The sequence below is a fragment of the Trachypithecus francoisi genome, unplaced genomic scaffold (assembly GCF_009764315.1).
Source record: "Trachypithecus francoisi isolate TF-2019V2 unplaced genomic scaffold, Tfra_2.0 Lachesis_group5, whole genome shotgun sequence".
Classification (NCBI taxonomy): domain Eukaryota; kingdom Metazoa; phylum Chordata; class Mammalia; order Primates; family Cercopithecidae; genus Trachypithecus; species Trachypithecus francoisi.
Genome location: NW_022681470.1, coordinates 2914736 through 2938594, shown reverse-complemented (window position 1 = coordinate 2938594; position 23859 = coordinate 2914736). Strand labels below are relative to the sequence as shown.

Here is a 23859-nt window from a genome sequence, read left to right as displayed (position 1 = left end):
CTGTGGAGAGAAAGGACTGGCACTCAGAGGGAAGGCCTGAGTTCACTGGGACATTCTAGCCAGGGACAGGCTACTGCTCTTCTCCTCACTGCCTGATAATACTGCGTGTGGCACCACTGTTTTTTTGTTTGTTTGTTTGTTTGTTTGTTTTTGTCTGAGACAGAGTCTCGCTTTGTCGCCAGGCTGGAGTGCAGTGGCGTGATCATGGCTCACTGCAACCTCTGTCTCCCAGGTTCAAGCAATTCTCCTGCCTCAACCTCCTGAGTAGCTACGACAGGTGTGCGCCACCATGCCTGGCTAATTTTTGTATTTTCAGTAGAGATGGGGTTTCACCATGTTGGCCAGGCTGGTCTTGAACTCCTGACCTTGTGATCTGCCTGCCTTGGCCTTCCAAAGTGCTGGGAGCCATCACACCTGGCCCACTTTTTTTTTTTTTAATAGTTGTTCAGGAAATATTAATTTCATCCTGCTAGAGAGACTTTTTCCTTGAAATAAGGCACAGATACTTATATGAAGATAATGGATGTTTAAATATGTATGCTGGGATAAATAGCTTTAGGAAATATATTGTACTATCCTTGGTAAGAACAAGACAAGTAAATATTGCTTATGGTAGATTTTAAGCTATTTTTTCTGCTACTGGAAATCATAAAACAACCCATTCGTCTGTTTTTTTTTTTTCCTATGAAAGAATTATCAGGCATTAATTACATAAAATATACTTCTAGTCAAAATGTCTTTACCTTTTCTTTATTTTTCTTTTTGAGATGGGGCATTGCTCTGTCACCAGGCTGGAGTGCAGTAGCACAATCTCGGCTCACTATGACCTCTGCCTCCAGGTTCAAGCGATTCTCCCACCTCAGCCACCCGAGTAGCTGGCATTACAGGCATGTGCCACCATGCCCGGTTAGTTTTTGGATTTTAGTTGAGATGGGGTCTCACCATGTTGGTCAGGCTGGTCTCGAACTCCTGACCTTAAGTGATCTGCCCACCTCGGCCTCCCAAAGTGCTGGGATTACAAGTGTGAGTCACAGCGCCCGGCCATCTTTACCTTTTCAGTTCTTTCGTGACTTCCTCTCCTTTATGTCCCTGAATAATACAATTATACATGAATGATTTCTCAACCTTAACCTTCTCTTCTCTGTGTCATTGAAGTGCTGTATGAAAAGAACAGAAGCTGCTGACCTCTAAGAAACTGGAATATATAAAATAAAGATCAAACAGCTGGTTATAATGATGTCAAAGATAAAATAAAAAGCTATTATAGAATCTATGGCTATAAAAATGTGATTTATATTAATTTTTAGTATTCTAAAAATTTCCCGACATATTTATTTTATACATAAGTTTTAAGAAAATAATTTTATATGTATTCTCAAGATGACTTCTTCTATCACTGTTTTTCTGCATTGAAGCCAACAGAGGCTTTCCTAAATGGAGTAGAGTCCAGGAGTCATTGCAGAATCTCTATACTGGAAATCATTCAGGTTCCCCACGCATGCATCCCTCTCCCTCATATTCCTGGTAAGTGGTTTTCTACCCACCATTTGGATATTTTCAGTGACAAAAAACACTCACTATTTTATGAAGCCGACGCATCACTAGTGGGTTACTGCAATTTTTGGAAAAATGTCTCTTACACTTATCAAGCTAAAGATGCTTTTACATTTCACCTACTGCTTTGGTACCTGTAGTACATAGATTTAACCCCTGTTCAGATATAATACAGTACAATACAGGACACATAGCCCAGATTCAGCCTCAGCTCTGCTACTTATAATTGATTATATTCTTTCAAAGGATCGTTGATTAATGTACTAAACGCTTTATATGTACTGTCATTAAATTCTCATAAAAAGTCTAAAAAAGTAGGTATTATTTTGCTTCATCTTACTACGCAGAAACTGAGGCTTGATAATAATATTTATAATAGTCGTGATGATGGTGATAGCATTGTCATGTGACAGCAATGTGCCAGGCACTGTGCTTAGGCCTTTATAAACATTATCACAATTTAGGTAACTTGCCTAAGATTATCTACCTAGCATCTAGGAAGCTGGATGTTCAGACTAGGTCAGAAGGGCCTCAGGATTTAACTGCCTTGAGCTTCATTTGTTTGTCTGTTAAGTGGGGGTAATATTGTTCTGCTCACAAGGGCTTTTGAGGTTAAAAAAAATGGCTTATGAAAGTATCTGGTATCCTTGCTTGAAGGATACTTCCTTCCACATGTCATCTATTCATTTCTTTAAAGACAGATTTTTTGAAAGACTCTTCCTTCCTCTTTCTCCAGGTTTCTTTTCTCCAGGCTAAATACCCCCAGCTCCTCTAGGCTTCATTCATTCCTTCAAAACATACCGTGAGCTCTCTTCCCTGCTAAAATTTCCATTAAGCATCTGCTATGTTACAAGATAATAGGTGTCATGGTTGTGATCAACCAAGATAATGGAAATTAGGAGTCTGGGAGTGAGTGTTTTTTGTTTGTTTGTTTGTTTACTGTGGCTGTGTGACAAATTATCCCCAAAACTTAGTGGCTAAAAGCAACAATGATCATTTATCATCTCTCGTGGTTTCTGGGGATCTAAAATTCAGATAAGATTTAGTGGGTGTGATTTATCTCTGTTCCATGATGTCTGGGACCTCAGGCAGAAGACTTGAAGGATGGCATCTGGAATAATCTGAAGGCTCATTCGTTCGTATGTCTGGCAGTTGAGGACCATCTTCTGTGGTCCTCAGTTCTTTTCCACATGACCCTCTCCATGTGACCTGGGCTTCCTCACAGCATGGGAACTGTGTTCCCAGGGTGAGTGTCTCAAGAAAGGGATCCAGGGAGAGGCCATTATTGCCTTTTGTATCTGAAGCTCAGAAGCTCTACAGCGTCACTTTCATTACATTCTGTGGCCAGGGCAGTTTCAGAGTTTGTCTTGGGTTCAAGAAGGAACATAGACCCCCACCTGTCAGGGGGAGAGGATCAGTGTCAGGTTGTAAGAAGTGCATGTGGGAGACACATGGATGCAGCCATCTCTGCAAAGTACTGTCTGCCATGATGGGCAAGGTAGGTTCATGGATAAGGTAACATCTGGGCGAAGATTTAAAGGAGATGAGGGAGTGAGCCATGTGCCCGTCTCCATCTGGGCAGAGCATTCCAGGCTGACACAAGAGCCTGTGCAAAGGCCCCGAGATGGGGATTGGACCAAGAGTATTTGGAGGCTAGGGTGACTGGAGCAGAATCATCAAAGAAGAGAGTAGTAGGAAAGGTGGTCTGAGGGATATGGGGGGAAGGGGACAGACCATGGAGGCTTTACAGGCCACTGCAAGTACTTTGGCTTTTACTCTGAGTGATATGGAGAGTCAAATGGAGGGCCTTGAGCAGACTTAAATTTTAAAAGTTACTCTGGCTTCTGTGTGAATAGACAGGTGGAGAGTGGGTACAGAAGATGGGAGACAAGTTAGGAGACTGTGGCAGCAATCCAGCAAGAGAAGTCCATGGCTCTGACCAAGATGGTAGTAAAGGTGGTGAGAGGTGGTTGGATCATAGATCTGCTTTGAAGTTGTAGCCAACGAAATTTCCTGATGGATTAGATGTGTGAGAAGTAGAGAGGTCAGCATCAAAGGAGTCATTAGAAGGATGGAATTGCCATTTTCTGATACAGGAAAGGCTGAATGCATAACAGCGTTGCAGGTAAAAAAATCAGGACTTCAGTTTTAGAGTTGGCAAGCTTGAGATGTTTGTTAGATATCCAAGTGGAATTGTTGAAGAGGTAATTTTGATACATAAATAAGGAGCTCCAGAGAGGGACCTAAGCTGGAAATAAAAACTGATTAATCATAGGCATTAAGGATGTTATTTAAATCATGATCCTGGAAGAAAACACCAAGGGATTGAGTGCAGCAGTAAAGAGGACAAGGACTGAGCCCTGAGGCCGCCATCATTAAGAGGCTGGGCAGAAGAGAAGGAACCAGCAAAGGAAACTGGAAAGGAATGGCCAGGGTGTCCTAGAAACCTAGTAGAAAGTGTATCAAGGAGGAAGGACCTACTGAGGGCTCTGATAGGTCAAGATGGGGCTGAGAACCATTAACTTGAGCAATCATGGTGGTCATCGGGAGCCCAGACAAGGGCAGTTTCAGATGAGTCATGGGACACATGCCTGAATGAAATAAGCTTATAGATAGTGGAAGGAGAGGGACTGGACAAGGCCAACACGGACAACACTTTCCCTGAGTCTTGCTGCCAGGACGGACAAGGAAGTAGAACAGTAGCTGGCTGGGGAAGAAGAATCAGGAGAAGGATTTGTTTTATTTTTTAAGATGAGAGAAGTAACAATACATCTGCGTGCTGTTGGAAATGATCGAGTAGCGTGAAAGTTTGTAGGAGGGAGAGGGAGGAGGGAAACCTTGGAGGGATGTCCTGGGGTGTGCTTTACTTTCAAGGATCCTTGTTTTTCTCCGCGGCAGGGCATGTGTGGGGTGGGCATGGGTGGCAGAGAGAAGAAAAAGGAAAAAGCCATCAGGCTACTGCCCGTTTTAAGCTGCCTTTTGGTGTCACTCCCTTCCCCGTCTGTGGACTGGGAACCCCAGCAGGTAGGGGAGTGGAAACCATAGTCATCACCTGGTCCTTTTTTTTTTTTTTTTTTTTGAGACGGAGTCTCGCTCTGTCGCCCAGGCTGGAGTGCAGTGGCGCGATCTCGGCTCACTGCAAGCTCCGCCTCCCGGGTTCCCGCCATTCTCCTGTCTCAGCCTCCTGCCTAGCTGGGACTACAGGCACCCGCCACCTCGCCCGGCTAATTTTTTGCATTTTTAGTAGAGACGGGGTTTCACCGTGTTAGCCAGGATGGTCTCGATCTCCTGACCTCGTGATCCGCCCACCTCGGCCTCCCAAAGTGCTGGGATGACAGGCGTGAGCCACCGGCCCGGCCCCCTGGTCCTTTTTACACTGTGAAAAGGAACCCTGAATGTAGATGGATAAACAGCACCTTTTAGTTCCTAGCAGATCACCATCCTCCTTCTAGTCCTCGGAGACATAGGCAGGCTGGCTTGAGAGCAGGGAGGATCACTGAGCAGAGGTGCATGCAGGCGTCAGAAGGCACGTGATGCCTCGTGCCAGTGACTGACCTGGGATGAGTCACTGTTCATTTAGGGAGAGAATCTCAAAAGGAATGACTAGTCATTGAGTAATTCCATTTCACCCTTGATTTTAGAAGGAAAGTGCCAGGAAGTAGCAATGAAATCATGAAAAAAAGTATTCCTAGTTTTTTCTTTGTACTGATTGAAAAGAGAAAGTATCCCGTGCCTTCCCTTTCTCATCATCCTTCAGTAGGGTGACTTAGGGTATCTTCCCATCAAAATCGGTCATTCCTCACTTATCTCATCCCCTGTACTTCACTCGTGTGAAATAGATTTTCAGTTTTACAGATGAGAAAAATTAAGCTTTGAAATGGTAACACCGTTTGATATAGTTGTGCAGTGGCAATTTTTTAGCTCGCAATTTGTCAAAAGCCTGACACTTAATGACACAGAATTAAAACCAACTATCCCAGACCATGAAAAGAGACTGGGGCCGGGGAGGGAGAGGTGGTGCAAATGGTGTTGCTTTTGTCTTTCTGACCTGCCTCTCGCATGATGTGCTCTGCAATCGGTAAGAACATTGGATGAATGATAAGGTTTTAATCAGTAGAATAAAGTCAGGGTGGTCCTTTCATTTTAAGCGGCAGCTCAAACATTTCGAACATTTGATGAGGAAATTAGAATTCTTAGAATAGGAGTTTAGTGTTTAGACATCAAGAATTAATCCAGAAATGAGTATATTAAGAGTCTGTGAAATGCTTTTACCTCACACTGCCCCTTCCCCTCTTTTCTTCTTTTCTGTAATAAGATTATCATGGTTTTGTTTTGCTTTTTCTTTTGAGATGGAGTCTCGCTCTGTCACCCAGCCCAGAGTGCAATGGCACTATCTGGGCTCACTGCAACCTCCACCTCCCGGGTTCAAGCGATTCTCCTGCCTCAGCCTTCTGAGTAGCTGGGATTACAGGTGCATGCCACCATGCCTGGCTAATTTTTGTATTTTTAGTAGAGATGGGGTTTCACCATGTTGGCCAGGTTGGTCTCGAACTCCTGACCTCAGGCGAGCCGCCTGCCTCGGCCTCCTAAAGTGCTGGGATGACAGGTGTGAGCCACCGTGCCTGGCCAAGATTATCATGTTTTAAGTGTTACAGGATACTTGACTGTTGTACGATGTCATTTGAACAGCCTGTGTTATGAGTGATGCTGGCCGCCTCCCCCCCCACCTTTCCCCGCCTTCACACTCCGTGCTCCCTTTAGCGCTTTGACCCCTTACTCCTTGCACTCACCCATGAATTGCATTTTGTATTTAAAGACCTCCCTGCACAGTATCCTCTTATCTATGTGAGCAGCCCATAGTCTCAGCACCCTACACCCTGGCTGGAGTTCACCTTCTGGTTTGGTGTTATATTTCTAAAACCAGTTTGATTTTTCCTGTTGCGCTGGGGCTTGTGTTTTTCCAGTGCCCTGTACAGAGCATGCCTTGACTGGTCTCCACATGGTTCTTCATCAGACTGGTTTGGATTTTACAAGGTGTTAGAGTTTTTTGATTAGCTCATGAGGTCTCGCACTTGAGTGTATGCCAGAGAAGTGATTCATCAGTAGAGTGATGAACGTAATGGGTGCCGTTTGTCCCCAAAGATGCCCAGCTTTGTTCTGCTTAAGCTCAACATTGGTGGATAACAAACAATTCTTTGTAAATCGTGATTGCAGAATCCTGCTATTTTATGGCTTTGTTTTTCCTTTTGCTGTGTAAATGATTGGGTAGCTCGTTAAGTTCACTCTGTTATAGTAAGGGACTGCTACAGAGGACACTGAGCAGGAGGAGAGAAGGAATGATTACACCTCAGTAAGAACGAGGGGTTTTTTTAAGAGAAAAAAAACGAAGTAACCCTAGCATATCTGATTGTACAATCATTTTCCCCTTATTGTTCCTTTCTTATGTTTTCCCCTCCAGAGCTGCCCAGAAGTTAAATCTGTCTTCTAAAAAGAAGAAACATCGGCCTTCTACTTCTTCCGCTGCCGAACCACCGCTCTTTGCCACCAGTTTCAGTGGGATTCTGCAGACCTCCCCTCCCCCAGCCCCGCCCTGTCTGCTGAGGGCTGTCAACAAGGTGAAGGATACCCCGGGGCTGGGCAAGGTAGGACCATCCACCGTCCCTGCCATCTGCCCAGGGTGCGAGGTTCTGGATCAAGTTTCAGGAAGAAGAACACGAGGGCCCCAATGTATTAAAATAAGACGGCGCCAGGGAGAGAAGGAGGCAACATGAAATTCATTTGAAAGTCCTGAAAATTGTCATGCATTGCATACACTAAGTAGTAAACTAAGACATGCAAATTGTAAGAGAACTGGTTTGCTTTTGGTGGGAAAAATAAGCTTGGCATTGTTTGACAGAATCATAGCCATTTAAAGAAAAGACATAAAGGCACAAAGTATCGAGGCAGGGGCAGGAGACCGAGGGAAGCCACAGTACAAGGTATAGAAATGAGATGTAACAAGGCCTCGTTATTTCCCTGTGACACTTTTGGGTTTTTCCTTCCCCTTCAGAGAAGTCCCGACTTCTGCTTTGAACCAGAACAGCGAGGGGGTGCGTGAGGAGCGTTTGCAGTCATGCCTTTCTAGCCAACAAGGGCAATTTCGAATTGTTACAAATGCTTAGAAAGAGATGTAGGATCATGCTTACAAGCCATTGCTCAGCTACATTTGGGATATCTTTATTTTTAAATGTCATTTCTAAATTCTTTCTCCCTTCTGAGAAAAGCGTTTGGGTGAAGTAACTTACGGTTTACTCATCATTGGTGAATAAGCCGGGGCTTATACAAACATGTAGTGAAAGAAAGAGGTGGCGGTTTTATTTTTCATTTTTATCAAAAATAGGAGTGGCGCACACGACCTCACTGGTCCTTTGCAGACTTAACGTGACTCCGGCCCTGGGCTGCATTTGGTCGGAGTTGCTAGTCTTGCTGAAGCTCCAGAGCAACTACTAAACTGTGCGGATTGAGATTCTACCTGTTCAGATCGCGGACTGCCAGTCCCCTGGGTACCCAGACATGGTCGTGCCTGGGTTTCTGGGCATCAGAAGGCCTCTGTTTCTCTGGAGTCTCCCCTTACAACCTCTACCCCGTCTTCTTTTCTCCTTCCTCAGTTTCTCCCGTGTCCTTCCGTACTCTCCCACCCTCAATCTCACCACCTTGTTGGGAAGCTATTAATTTCATGTGGTACTTCTCCCCAAGAAGAGTTTAAATTTCAAGATTACATTGAATAGTTCGGACACAGTGGCTCCCACCTGTAATCCCAGAGCTTTGGGAGGCCACAGCGAGAGGAGCAGTTGAGGCCAGGAGTTCGAGACCAGCCTGGGTAACATAGCAAGACCCTGTCTCTACAAAAAATTTAAAAGTCAGCCGGGCACAGTGGCAGATGCCTGTAGTCCCGGCTACTCAGGAGGCTAAGGAGGGAGGATCACTTGAGCCCAGGAGTTTGAGGCCACAGTGAGCAATGATCACGCCACTGCACTCCAGCCTGGGTCACAGAATGTCTCTATGTTTTAAAACCTTACATGGAACAGAGCAATCCTTCCTGTGATGGGAGCATCCAGTCCCGGAGTTTTCCACAGTGGGGGGCAGGGCAGATGGTTTTCAGCTGAGGGCTCTCCCAGGCCCTGTGGTAAAGAAAAACCAGAGGCAGGGCGGCGGCCTGGGCTGTCTGTAGGGCCTGCTCCAGCATCACTGGACCTGGAAACAGATGGAAAAAAACAGTGTGGACCAGCCCTCCTATCCAGGAGAGGACTCAGTGGGTGGGAGCCCCCGAGGAGGGGCTGTGGTACCCCACAGGGGCACATGAGTGTGATTGTGGATGGTTGATACGCTGCCTTCTATGGAGGGTGGGTCCAAGTAACTGCTGGGATCTTCTATTCTTTTTTACATTTTTTCTTTGTAATTGTGGTAAGATACAGATACCATAGAATGTACCATCTGAACTGCTCTTAAGTAGACGTGGGCGCTCTTGTTTTGCAAAGAGGGATTTGGAACTTCGGGGCCAGAGCTGAGCTGCCCTGGACACAGTGAAATCAAGCTGTCAGGGCAGCGACCTTCCTCTCCTGTGTTCTAAGCCACACCCCACTTCTCTTCTGAATAAGTGTGAGCAAATATTTAAGTGGTATCCCCTTGAAAAGGTGCCAGATGATTAGCTAACCTGGGGTGCTCATGTACCCCAATACAGCACTGTCCAGGGCAACTCAAAATGAAACACATCAGAAACCGTCCTCCTGCATCGACAGGACTAGCCTCGTCTGTGGTTCCTAAAAGGGTTGATGTGGATGCATCTTCAGGTGGCTCTGACCTCTCCTCCTCTATCCCTAATGCCTTCCCTGGAATTCTGAGACAAGGACATCCGGGTGCCAAGGCCAGGGACCAACACAGCAGAAAGAGTGTCCCAGCCAGCGGGATGACCCAGCACTGACACAAAAATAGTTTGGGGGGCAAAGGACACTGGTCCAATCTTGATTTCATGATGTACCATATGTAGTGACCACAGGTAAGGGACCTTACAAGGAAGAGTTACACTTGTTAGTAAACTAAAGTTTGCATTTCACACGTTTTTAAAATTAAAGATATCTCTCTCACTCATTCGCAATCCAAAATGTAATCAAAGCCCTGAGTTCACCCATTGGGACTGTGTCTTGGAGCGGGGCATCGGCCTGGAGTCACAGAGCATAACAGAAGGTGTGGCTTCCATCTGACCAGTGGCCACATGGCAGCTGAGTCCGTCCTGCTGTCCTGGTCAGGCTTCTGGGGGGTGGGTGACAGTGAGGGGGAGGAAGTGACAGTTGGAGAGAAAGTGTACCACAATTGAAACAAGAAGTTGGCCGGGCGCGGTGGCTCACGCCTGTAATCCCAGCACTTTGGGAGGCTGAGGCGGGTGGATCACGAGGTCAGGGGTTCAAGACCAGCCTGACCAACATGGTGAAACCCTATCTCTACTAAAAATACAAAGATTAGCCAAGTACGGTGGCACGCACCTGTAGTCCCAGCTACTCAGGAGGCTGAGGCAGGAGAATTGCTTGAACCTGGGAGGTGGAGGTTGCAGTGAGCAGAGACTGCGCCACTGTACTCCAGCCTTGGCAACAGAGTGAGACTCCGTCTCAATAAAAAGAGAAAAAAAAAAAAGGAACAAGAAGTTACCAAGACCCTGCCTGTTCCTGCACAGAGCATCTGGTTCTTCCATTTCAGCAGGCTCTTACTCTGCCCTACCATATGGATGTCAAACTGCCTGACCTCAGTAAAGGCCCTTCTTTCCAGACTCCTGCTTTTTCCACCTCCACTGATATCTCACCATAATTAGGAACAGCAGTTCTTTATACCCATGTGGAAAAATTTCCATCAATTTATCTCTGTTGCATAATTTATATTTTAATATCACCAAGAAATACAGTGGAGTTTAATATAGAACATAAATAATTGGTGCTATATATAAATCAGCAGGTTTGAGGTAGACAAGTTTGATTGAATTCCCAAAAGCAAGTTGATTGATTATTTAAACCTGACCTGGAGCCTCCTAGAGAGGAGGAGGGGAGCAGGAATCGCCAGTGCTTGCGATGGCCCTGAAGGTGAGAGTGCTGTCACCCAGCCCGACCACTTCCCTCAGGCCTCGGCCACCCATCACCTTCCTCTGGAAACCTGGGAGGTCTTCCTCCATAGGAACGGATTTCATGGGTTTATTTAGAGCAACTTCTTATTTAGTAAATAAGAAAACTGAGGCCCAGTGAAGGTAACAGGTTTTCCAGTGACTCCACAAGCAGGGCAAGAAGTCAGGACCTTTTGGCCATTTTATTTCCTACTGTATCACTGGCTGTCACTAGATAAACATGACCCTTGACAATTTGAGGTGGAGGCAAGAGTGTCATGGGACCACAGTGGTAGCACAATAACGTTGGGAAGCAGTTGCCTTTGTCCAGTGGGGAAAGACATACTTTTCAGAGTCAGAATTGGGGGAGGAAGGGGGCTAACAGCCTAGACTAGATACAGAGAATGAGGGAGGAGGGAGGTGTGCCATCCCGTCCTTTCCCTCCTTCCCACTCCCATACAGAGAACGAGGGAGGAGGGAGGTGTGCCATCCCGTCCTTTCCCTCCTTCCCACTCCCTGCTGTTTCCAGCAACAGCCCCACTCCCCAACCACCACCAGGGAGTCATTGCTGGCCACTGAGCACCTCTTGAGGCAAAAGCTTTTCTGGAGGCCATGGAGATAGAAGAAATGGAGGTAACTTCCCTGTACTTGGAGTTGAGGCATGCACACTGCACACACATACACACAACATCGCAGGATCCTCTGCCCCTCAAGCATTTCCTGATACACAGCAATTTTATTTTATTTTATTTTTTTTGAGACAGAGTCTTGCTCTGTCCCCCAGGCTGGAGTGCAGTGGTACAATCTTGGCTCGGTGCAACCTCCACCTCCTGGGTTCAAGTGATGCTCCTGCCTCAGCCTCCTGAGTAGCTGGGATTACAGGTATGCATCACCACACCCAGCTAACTTTTGTATTTTTAGTAGAAATGGGGTTTTTTCTCCATCTTGACCAGCCTGGTCTCAAACTACTGACCTCCAGTGATCTGCTCACCTCGGCCTTCCAAAGTGTTGGGATTACAGGCTTGAGCCACCGCGCCTGGCCCGGATTATCTTTCTTATGCAATAAAAACAGGAGCCATTATTCTCTGTTCTCCTCAATCATTAATTTTAAGTAATCTATCTCTTATTCAGCACTGTTTTCCAAACCTGCTAGCAACATATTCTGGCGTCTATTAAAACTTATATTTGCTAATCTGTCTCACAAACATATATACACACTTAGGCACTATGTACTTCATGTCATTAGGTCCTTTATTGTCTAGATTCAGCTTAACTCTAAGCTGTCCTTTGTTTAGTGTGTAAACTAAGCATAGAAAAAAAAGAATAAAACAATCATGTGTGCTTTTTAGCAGAGACCCTTTTCCTGTACAGATGCATGAGCATTTTTAGGGTAGAAGTCATTTAGTTACTAAGTCCTTGTGACACTGTGTGGAAGAGAAAGGCAAGATTTCTGTTCAGTTTACATTCTGCTTATAGGAAGAGGAGAACAAGATTTTAAAAATTAGATTAAAATATTGTGGTGTTTGTTTTGTTTGTTTTTATTTATTTTTTATTTTTTATTTTTTTTTTGAGACGGAGTTTCGCTCTCGTTGCCCAGGCTGGAGTGCAATGGTGCGATCTCAGCTCACCACAACCTCCACCTCCCGGGCTCAAGTGATTCTCCTGCCTCAGCCTCCCTAAAATACTGTTTTCTGTAGCTGTTATTCACTTAGTCGACAAGTAGAAACAGTGGGGATAGCTCTCTCTTGTTCAGGAGGTGATGCCAGAATAGATCCAGGGGAAAAACCTCATGCCTTCCAGCCCACCAAGGTGCAGTTTATTTACACACAAATTGTCCAGGTCCTCATTATTATTGCTGCCCCTCCTCATCCTGAAGCATGACCAAAGAGAGGAGAAAAGATCTGAGCCAGAATTAACATCGTTACTTCAAGTATTCATAAAGAATTTAAATGTGATGGATAATTCTGGATCCCGCTAGATCCCACTACACTCACAACTCCATCCTTAAACACTAAAGTTGGGAAAAGCGAATAGTGAGTTCTCTTTTATTTTGGTTCGCTGTTGGAGGGGGCCAGGACGGCATAAATAATACCTGTTCATCACTATAGCTAGCCTGATAGCTTTGTAAATTAAATTGTTAGCTCTTCTGGGAAATTAACTCATGTGACGTTAAACTCCCTAGTTAAGCTTACGTAGAGTTGGTGGTGGTGGTGGTTTTCCCTGTCTTCCTTTATTTCTTATTTTGAGCCTTCCTTCAACCCATATCTCAAGAGAAAGGCGTCTTGGGAAAAATGTTCTGGCCCATTAATCTTCGCGGATTCTTTTTTCCCACGGATGTAGATTTCGCCAGCCTCTGAGCCGCACATGCGCAGTATGCTGCTAGCGCCACCCCAGGCGCCCGGAGCTCAGGAAGGGCAGGTGGCACTGCCCGAAGGGCCGTGCTATTTCTGGGGCAAACCTGAAGACCTCAGTCACAGGGGCTTTCTTCTATGCCATGCCACTGTTGAACTTAGCAGTCCCCATTCTTGCAAAGAGAGGGAACTATTAGGAGAATATTCTCCATTGGAGGTTACTGGACAGGAAAGTCATCACGAGGACGTGTATAAAGAAAGTGTGAGCCAGGCGCGGTGGCTCACGCCTGTAATCCCAGCACTTTGGGAGGCTGAGGCGGGTGGATCACTTGAGGTCAGAAGTTCGAGACCAGCCTGGCCAACGTGGTGAAACCCTGTCTCTACTAAAAATACAAAAAATTAGCCGGGCGTGGTGACAGGCGCCTGTCATCCTAGCTACTCGGGAGGCTGAGGCAGGAGGATCACTTGAACCCAGGAGGCAGAGTTGCAGTGAGCCGAGATCGCCACCACTGCACTCCAGCCTGGGCGACAGAGCGAGACTCCGTCTCAAAAAGTGTGAAGCCATTTTCATTCTTCATTATTAATATGACTGCCTTTAATTCTGCTGAGGAGGGTGTGTGGATATCATTTTCTGTTGTCTTCATGATCAAATGGAGAAGAAGGGGTAAGCAGCACATTTCAGTTTAATTAGATCAGATTTCGGATGGGATGGCATATGGCTACATACAAAATACTCATTTTCTGGCTTTCCTGGCCAGAGATGTCTACACAGAGCAAAACGGATGAAAGGGCCTGCAGTGAGCAGGGAGGACTGGTTTGGTCCTGTAGCCCAGAGTGTCCTATCTTATATCCCAGGTCTGTTCTTGAGCTTTCAGGCTGCAAGTAGAGAAACGAATTTAGCATCCACTTTCTCCGTGGAGATCCTACATTTCTTGTTCCTCTGAACTTCCCCTGCCTGCTCTATATGAGTAGACAGGGTCTTCTGAACACCTTCTTGTTGAAGTCTCGGGGACATGACGCCTTCCAGGCACTGATATGTGTACATGTACTCCACAAGACGTGTCTGTGGGCAAGCTAGAGTTCAGCCCTTACGTTTCTGGTGGAATGTTCATTTCAGTTTCCCCACTAGCTTGTCAGCTTCTTGGGAGGAGGAAACATGGTCTTTTCATCTTTGTACCCTTTCAGTGCCCACTCAGTGCCAGAAAGGATACTCAATGTGGTTGAACTTTAAAAGAATAAAACATTCTATTCAGTCCTTGTGAAGCCTTGATGGGGCATTGAGCACTGTGTAGGGTCTGTCCTGAAAGAGGCAGCTGTGAAAATGAGGCAGAAACAGTGAAAACATGGATGTGACCAGAAGTCAGCAGTCCTTGGCTCCACCTGCTCTTCCCAGGGTGCGAGTTGTCCTGGGGTTTTACATCAGGAAGAAGATGACGCTTCATGCCACACACAGTGTCCACATCCCTCACTGAGGCATTTTCTCGAAGACCATCTTGTCCTGTCCTCTCGTTGTGCACATAAGGAAACTGAGGCGCAGCAAGAGGCACTAACTTGTTGACCCACTTATGTGGGAGAAGACAAAAGTTTAAACTTTTCAATGTAAAAGATGATTTGTTGTGGAAAACTGTAAATCAGAATTTGAATAAGAGATTCTTAATCTTCCCCCCATTTTGCAACATTTTTTTTTTTTTTTTTCCGAGACAGAGTTTCACTCTTGTCGCCCAGGCTGGAGTGCAATGGTGCAATCTGGGCTCACTGCAACCTCCGCCTCCCGGGTTCAAGTGGTTCTCCTGCCTCAGCCTCCCAAGTAGCTGGGATTACAGGTGCCCATCACCACGCCTGGCTAATTTTTTGTATTTTTAGTAGAGATGGGGTTTCACCTTGTTTGGCCAGGCTGGTCTTGAACTCCTGACCTCAGGTGATCCCCCTGCCTTGGCCTCCCAAAGTACTGGGATTACAGGCCTGAGCCACCACACCTGGCCCCATTTTGCAACTTTTGATCTCAATTCTACTGGGTCTATTTTAAGGTATTAAATGGAGATGGTAGGCTTGTACATGTGTGTGCATGTGTGTGTGTGTAAGTGTGTAGTAGTAGTAGGAGAAGAAAGATAATTTTTATAAGGAGACTTTTTAAAAGCTAGCAACCTTTATCATAATTGGTGGACAGCCTTGGGGCCTCCTGGAAGACCTGTAATTCCTAATTAGCATCCTGATTTATGGAATAAAAACATGAGATAAAAATGAGGGAATTCTCTCTGGAATAAATGCTACTGTCTCAATTAACCAAAGGGCAATAAGATGGATTATAATGCCAGAATAGGGCTTTTGATCAGTCTTTGTCCAAAAACCACATTTTTGTGAAGCTCAGCACAATTAGACCATTACTGATATAAAGAGAATGGAAATAGTAGGAATATTTTAAGCTAACATTCCCAGCATCTTATCTTTCTATAGTCTTTCTCTTGTTAATGGATGAAAGGAAAGTTAAGCATGATTTGTTATAATTATCCCATTAAAATGGGATTGATAGAAATATTTTATATTAAAAAATTGTGAGTCCAAACTGCTGAGTTAATTAGAAAGTTTTCCTTTGTGCCTCAAACAGAATAGGAAATGCTGTTCTTGCCTACTGAATCGTTCATATCAAATAGAAAATATTTGAATCCCTTTCTAATGCTTCATTGAACCGAAATGTATTATTATGAAGGGGGAGAATAATTCTGATACCTTCTTTTTTCTTTGAGTAGAGATGGGGGTTCACCATTTTGGCCAGGCTGGTCTCGAACTCCTGACCTCGGGTGATCCGTCTGCCTCCGCCTCTCAAAGTGCTGGGATTACAGGGAAAACAACCAAAAATAGAACAATTACAGTAGCACTAAGTGCTAGAGACAAATTTCCTGCCAAGTCTCTTTTCCGGTTCCCTCAGTCTGCCTCTGTGTTCTGTGCCACAACCAAATATTTCAGATTATCAATTTTGTCCACTTGTAGCTCAGTTGAGGTCTGTTAACCAACAGCAGTGAATGCTGGGTGGCTTCGTTAGTGGTGCTCTGTTGCAGCTGTAGCTACTAGAGTTATTTTCTCGCTGAAATCGGTGATGGTAACATTGGTCTGTTTTCCAATGTTAGCTTCTTCGGTTTCCTCTGAGTTCTTTTCTCCTGGAGTGTGAGATCACAATGGCATGCCTTACAAAAGAGTGCTCTTGCCTGCTCCATCCCGGCTGCTCCCAGGCCGACCCTGGCTTCCCACCAGCACCCTGCCATAAACGCACAGCTGTCCCTTCCCCGAGCAGCAGCATCGGCCCTGCATTTAGGACCCTTTCTGTATGTACCCTGAAAACCCACAGCGCGGTGGTTAGGCTGAGCAGCTCAGGCCAGCTTGGGACAAAAGGCAGAGAACTGAGACCGTGTAGTGAGATTGGTTCAGCCAGTATTGGTGGAGGAGCTGCTGGGGGCCAGGCACATGCCGGAAAAGTGGTGTGTATGTCCTGGGGTCTGAAGCAAGAATGGCATCAGGCAGTGTGGAACCAATTTGTAAACTCCTCACATAGACTGTCATTAGTAACTAAGTTGCTACAAGCTCTTTTTTTTTTTTTTTTTTTTTTTTTTTGTGAGCTTCAAAGCAGGAAGCCCAGAAGAGTTTGCAACAATGGAAACTCTCAGGTTTTTACAGGTAAAAGGAGGATCTTGCTTTCCCCACAGGTTATTTGCTTTCACAGCCTGGCCATGTGCCCCTCTCCCTCAAGTTTGGGAAGCAGGACAAAGGGCCCTGGGAAGGCCTTAGCTCATGAAGAGCTGAGGAACAGTCATTTTTGTCCTGTCGTCATGCATTTGATCTGCTCCTTGTTTTATGTATATATATAATTTTAGACAGGGTCTTACTTCGTCACCCAGGCTGGAGTGCAGTGGCCCTGACACGGCTCACTGCAGCCTCAACTTCCTGAGCTCAGGGGATCCTCCCACCTCAGCCTCTCAGGTTGCTGGGACCACAGGCACACGCCACCATGCCCTGCTAAATTTTTGTATTTTTTGTAGAGACAGGATTTCACCATGTTGGCCAGGCCAGTCTCAAACATTCGGGCTCAAGCGATCCACCTGCCTTGACCTCCCAAAGCGTTGGGATTACAAACGTGTCACTGCACATGGCCTGTTTTAAATATTTTAAGAAAATATTTTATCGTATTTGCACAAGAAGATTTTCTGTGAAGGACAATGTTTTGAGAATCCAGTCAGTAAGATACTTGCTGGAAGGTATTTTTATAGAAACCCGTGAAAAGCTAATCATAGGAAATCAGAAAAACAGAGAGCAGGGTTTGTAGCTCGGCCTTTTCCCTACCTTGTTCCCCATTCTATAAAAAGTGAAAAGTAGCAAAGTAGCACCCTACAGGGTGTTCAGAGGTGCTGGAGGACTAATAACGCACCATTTGCATGTCCACGCCATGTGTCCCTGCAGTGACGCTCTGTTACAAGAACAGATGGTGAAAGTGTGGCCAGGAATGGATCCCGGAAGCCCAGAAGGAAGCTGGCTCTTGTCTGGAGGCTCTCAGGGTGGATCTGCTCGGCCTTTGGTTGGCTGATTCCTGTCCATCCTGTGGATATCAGAGAAATGCCAATTCCTCGGGGAGGCGTTCCCTGCCAACCTCCCCCACCCCAGGTTATCCAGGTTGGCTGCCGCCTCATGTGCTTCCGTAACCCCCAAAGTTTCTCCTCATTGCATTCATCACCCTTTAGATGACTGATCTGCATAATTGCATGTTCCGTGGGTGTCCGCATTGAATGTAAGCTCCATGAGGGCAGGGCCGTGTCCCTCTCGTTCCCCTTTGAATCCAGAGCACTACACAGTGCCCAGCTGGCATAGGTGCTCAGTAAACACTAGTTGTATTAGCCAGAGTTCTCCAGAGAAACAGAACCAGCAGGATGTGTGTGTGTGGACAGTGGGGTGGGGGACTGACTGATTTTCAGGACTTGGCTCCTGTGATGGTGGGGGTTGGCGGGCAGGCTGGAGATGCAGGGAAGAGCTGCAGCTGGAGTCCAGAGGCAGGCAGCCGACCAGCAGAATTCCCTCCCTAGCTTTGGTTCTATTCAGGCCTTCAGCTGGTTGGATGAAGCCCACCCACGTTATGGAAGGTGGTCTGATTTACTCAAACTCAGCTGATTTAAATGTTAATCTCATCTCATCTAAAAAAAATACCTCCACAGAAATATGATCACATATCTGAGTACCAGGGCCCAGCCAAATGGACACATTAACCATCGCACTAGGTGAATGAATGGAATGATGACATTGGTTTCCAATGTGTTACGATGATCCTTCACATCTGTATAAGGCCTCACAGTTTCCATGCCCTTTCACCTATATCATCTTCCTGGAATTTTTTTTTTTTTTTTTTTTCAGACAGTGTCACTCTGTCACCCAGGCTGGAGTGCAGTGGGGCAATCTTGGCTCACTGCAACCTCTGCCTGCTGGGTTCAAGCGATTCTGCTGTCTCAGCCTCCTGAGTAGCTGGGATTACAGGCCCATGCCACCACTCCCGGCTAATTTCTGTATTTTTTATGGAGATGGGGTTTTACCATGTTGGCCAGGCTAGTCTCAAACTCCTGGCCTCAAGTGATCCACCCGCCTTGGCCTCCCAAAATGTTGGGATTCCAGGTGTGAGCCACTGCGCCCAGCCTCCCAGGATTCTTAGTACAGCCCTGAGAGGTAGGCAGTGGGGTACTGCTGGGAGGCAGGGGCTTGTTAGGTGCTGCCCATAGATGAGAACACTGAGATTCATAGAGGGCAAAATAATTCCTAGAGGTGACACCGCTTTTCTGAGTGGATAGAGTGACACCATATCTTTGTTTCTACCGTTCTTTTCCAAATCATACAACATATGAGCCATGCGTCTTGTGCCAAGCACTGTTCAGAATGCTCCATCCTCATGACGCCTCTGTGGGAAGCCTTCCACCATCACCACTCCTCTTTTCCATTGGAGGAAGCTGGACCGGATCTAAGGAATGTGCCCAGCATCACATGCCTGGTCTGTGCTGGAGCTGGGCTATGAACCCCAGTTCTGGAACCTGTCCTCTGGACGGCTGCCTGAGACCGTCTCTCTCTAGGCACCCTATGTGGTCATTGTGGTATCAGAAGAGGCACAGGAAGCACATGTTCCTGGCTGGTGTGCTGCAGCTGCCTTGGCGGGGTGGCAGCAGGGGGCTGTGGCAGAGGCGGAAGCCAGTCATCCTGCTCTGCCACTGACAGTCCCAGGCTCTCTTCCCTCATCATCTCGGACAGCTTTGTGGTGGTCAGTCATCCTCCTCTGCCACTGACAGTCCCAGGCTCTCTTCCCTCATCATCTCAGACAGCTTTGTGGTGGTCAGTCATCCTCCTCTGCCACTGACAGTCCCAGGCTCTCTTCCCTCATCATCTCAGACAGCTTTGTGGTGGTCAGTCATCCTGCTCTGCCACTGACAGTCCCAGGCTCTCTTCCCTCATCATCTCGGACAGCTTTGTGGTGGTCACTGTGTTGTTTCACAAATGGATTTTTATGCGGATTTTTATATATGGATTGCCATGTGATGTATGTTTCCCTGCCCTAAACACACCCGTGAAAGTACATTAATACTCAAAATGACTTTGGAAAGACCACAACAAACAAAGTCCTAAATTCCGTGGGAGGAAAAACCATGAACCTTTAGCCCTACTCCAGAGTCGTGAAAACTGAGAGCCGAAGCCAAGGTGTGAACACACCAGGAGCTGACGGGCTGTTGAGTCCCAGCCTAGATTATATGGAGGCACCTGGGTGACTCCATTTCACTGAGAATTCTGTGTCTAGAGCACCAGACAGTGACCACAGAAATGTTTGACTTTCAGCTTTTGTTTAAAGAGATGTGTTGTGAGTATTTGTCGAGCCGTGGTCTGTGGGGACACTGCTGGGAGAGGGAGCATTTCTGGAGCCCGTCATGGCTTTCTTCCCTGTCTGGCCTCTGCTTTTACTTTCCTTTGATCATGGACCCCTCCATCTCTTGTGTCCAAACCCACCTACTTTTCCAGATCTGGCTAAGTGCCTTCTTCCTCCAGTGTCCCACCCCTGTCCCCTACTGAGCCCCCTCTTTTCTCCGTGTTCTGTCTCATGTGCTATCCCTTGCCCAGATTTCTCTCATTAACCATTCACCACTCTGTTGCTGTCACCACTTCATGGGTACAGATTTTCTCCTCCACTGAGTCTTTAGGCTACTTGACGGTGGGAATCTTTGTTCCTATTGCATTCATATCCCTGAAAATACTTAGCCATATGTCAGACAGACAGAACTCCCTGAACTGAAAAACACTAAGATGTGGAGTATAGCACACTCCTTATATGACTTTTTCCCTGCTTTTCCCTATCATTTACCCATCACCTCTTAGTCCATCTGGTCATCCAGTGATTCATTCAGAAGACATGTACTACATATCTTCTGTGTGCTAGTTACTTTGGGGCTACCCAGATGAGTTAAACATGGTCTCTATCTTTAAGGATTCCAGAAATTGCTATCAGAAAGAGTTAAAAATCATTCTTTAGGTAGATAGCTCAAACTAAAAATACCTGTTATTATGACCATCACTCTGGCTTATCATGGCAGATAAGGCTAAAACTTGTCCCAGATAATTGGCTTCCTGGTGAGGTTTCTCCCTCCTTCTTTGTCACTGAGTAGACGCTAATATTCCTACAGTATTCATACTGCCTGTGAGGACAACTGATAGTGCAGCAGCCAGGGAAGGCTGCACCTGTGCTCTCATTTTAGCGCTTTGATGTGCTGCATGCCGTTGCCCTGCAGTTAGTTCACATGCGTGAACCACAGTGGCATGGAAAACATGTGTGCTTGTACAGACCCCTCTCCAAAGAACTCACACATCCTTTGCTTCTGCAGAGACCTCCCCTGAATGTATGTGATGAGGAAGCTGGGCTTTTCCTCTCGTGCTGGGCTGAAGCCAGGGATTTGCTCACGGTCGTATAAAAAGTCATCTGCTCAACCGGGCCATGCTCTTCCATCGAATGGCAACACCAGGGCCTTCTTTGTTGTGCTTTTGCTGCAGAGGGAGAAACGTCATATCCTTCAAAATTCCAGTGTTTCCTGGTCTCCTCTGAGAATGCCCCTGTTACGACAGGCGAGAAGCACCAGGGATAGGCGGGATTCTTGGATAATGTGTGTCCTGGAAGGTGGTGTATTCTGGAATGGGCAAGGGAGGAAGGGAGTAAAGGAGAAAGAAGGGAATTCTTTTCATTTCAAGCAATAGAAATTCAAACTGTGATGTCTGGTGGAACCAGAGCACGAGAAGGTCATGAACGCCCGGAACTAGGATCTCCCGAGTGCTCCGGACGCTTCTCTCCTTGTCTTTTATTTGTGCTTCTTCCCACATTTTGGCTAAATTCTTCATTTCAGGGCAGCTTTCTCTCTTACAGCGGCCACAGCAGACTGGCAGACTCCTGTCCTCTCTGCCCTAAACTCAGAACTTCCAGTGGGGGCTCGGATGAGCAGACGGTTGGGGGTCAGGAAGCAGCTGCTCAGATGAAGGGGGTACCAGGACGGGGTGCTCAGGAGCATCTGCCTGCGTGGAAGACGCGACCCTACAAGAAGGCCGGAAAGACAGACAGACGTCGCGCCTGCATTTTTTGATGGTTTGTAGGAAGCATCAGCGAGCATTTAGGAGAAAAAGCCAAGAGCAAGTTACACAGAAAATGACAGGCCTCAAATCCAGACGTGACCCCTGTCAGACCCAGTGCCAGGGAGGCGGGGAGCCCTCACCCAGCCGCATTTATCGCGCATTGACTGGTGGTCAAACCCAGTGCCAGGGAGGCGGGGAGCCCTCACCCAGCCGCATTTACCGCGCATTGACTGGTGGTCAAACCCAGTGCCAGGGAGGCGGGGAGCCCTCACCCAGCCGCATTTACCGCGCGTTGACTGGTGGTCAAACCCAGTGCCAGGGAGGCGGGGAGCCCTCACCCAGCCGCATTTACCGCGCGTTGACTGGTGGTCAGACCCAGTGCCAGGGAGGCAGGGAGCCCTCACCCAGCCGCATTTATCGCGCGTTGACTGGTGGTCAAACCCAGTGCCAGGGAGGCGGGGAGCCCTCACCCAGCCGCATTTACCACGCGCTGACTGGTGCCTGTGAAATGAGAATGGGGGGGTTCATTTTGTGGACCACTGATTTCACAATCATTTTGCAGTTTCTAGGGGAGAAAAGTGACCTGCATATTCAACAAACAGCGCTTAGAGAATGGAGACTGTGTAGGGATTTGCCCAGGGAGTAGAGTAGGGAGAGGTGCATCGCCAAGAAAATCGGAGACTTGTTAGCAGGCTGATCGTGTCCAAAGAGATGGAGATGCAGTCCTGAGTCAGCGCTCCGGCTTGCTGGGGGCACTGGCTCCAGGTGGACAGTCTTACCTCTGCCTGGCAATGCTGGCTATGCTATGACCTGCTTCCTCTGTGAAACAGCTGTTGAACAAAAGTGTCCACATTTTAGCACATCAATCTTTTCTTCTCCTTCTCCTCCTCCTCCTCCTCCTTTTTTTTTTGTTCGAGAAAGGGTCTGGCTTTGTCACCCAGGCTGGAGTGCACTGGCATGAACACAGCTCACTGCAGGCTCAACGTCCAAATTCAAGCGATCCTCTCACCTTAGCCCCCCAAGTAGCTGGGACTACCAGTATGTGCCACCACACCTGGCTAATTTTTGTATTTTATTTTTGGTAGACGGGGTTTTGCCATGTTGCTCAGGCTAGTCTCAAACTCCTGAGCTCAAACCATTTGCCTGCCTTGGCCTCCCAAAGTGCTGAGATTACAGACAGAGCCACTGCACCTGGCATTTTTGTTTTTGTTTTGTTTTTAATTAGGTTTTTTTTTTTTATTTTTTGAGATGAAGGTCACTATATCATCAAGATTGGTCTCGAACTCCTGGGCTCAAGTGATCCTCCCACCTCAGCCTCTCAAGTAACTGAGCTTACACAGGCACAAGCCACCGTGCCCAGCCAAGCACATTCACCTTTATGAAAATGTTTCATTTCTGCCTTTCCCCACTCTGGCGATGGCTCACCACAGTCATCCCATTTTCCCAGCAGCATGGAACTCAGTCAGAAGGGCCCATTCTCCCCAATTAACCCCACCTGAGGGTTACATCATGTAACACACACTGGGAATGAGGGACCAGGAACATCTGTCTCCATCTGTGCCATGTGCTAACTTCCTGTGTCACCCAGAAACACTCACCTAACGCCTCCGAGTGCCTCCGCAAAAGTGACAGGCCATGGATGTGGGACACTTGCTCTGCAATTTAAGCAACAACGTTGCAGTTTTTAAACAATTGTAGATTTCTAGAACATTCCAAATAAGTTGGATAATATCAGCAGCTGGTATTCATATAGGTTAACCTTCACTTAGCAGACCAGTCCGAATGGGTGCGTAGATTTTAAGTAGACTTGAATTGGAAGGCTAAGGCCATCCAGATCTCTTTGCGCCCGTGGAGCTGCAACAAAGCCCTCCTGGCTTTGCCTCCTCTGCCATCATCGCAGCTGCAGGTCCCAGCTCGCCTCTTTCACTTGCTGTGTGACCCTAGGGAAGGTACTCAGTTTTTCTGGGCCTCATCTGAAGTTCTTTATCTGCAAAACAGGAAAACGAATCATACTTCCTCAGAGGGTAATTGTGAGGCTCCCGTGACTGTGGAGAAAGTGAGGCATGAGGCCTGGTTTGGGCTGTGGGGAGTACCTCTTCCTTCCGCCGGTCCTGGGAGCTCAGCGCTTGGTGGGATGTTCCAGACCAGGAGAGGCTGGGACTAAAATTCCTGTGTGATCTGTGGGTGCAGAAGCTTCCAATGTCTGTT

General features: G+C 46.9%; 1 protein-coding gene across 1 annotated transcript in view; it reads left to right on the top strand.

Moving 5' to 3' along the window:
• KIF26B (kinesin family member 26B) overlaps positions 1–23859 on the top strand; it is a 552553-nt gene that overhangs the window by 376449 nt on the left and 152245 nt on the right. Inside the window, exon 5 of the mRNA XM_033196023.1 lies at positions 7013–7196. Coding sequence (XP_033051914.1) covers positions 7013–7196 — 184 coding nt within the window. The remainder of the gene's footprint in view (positions 1–7012; positions 7197–23859) is intronic.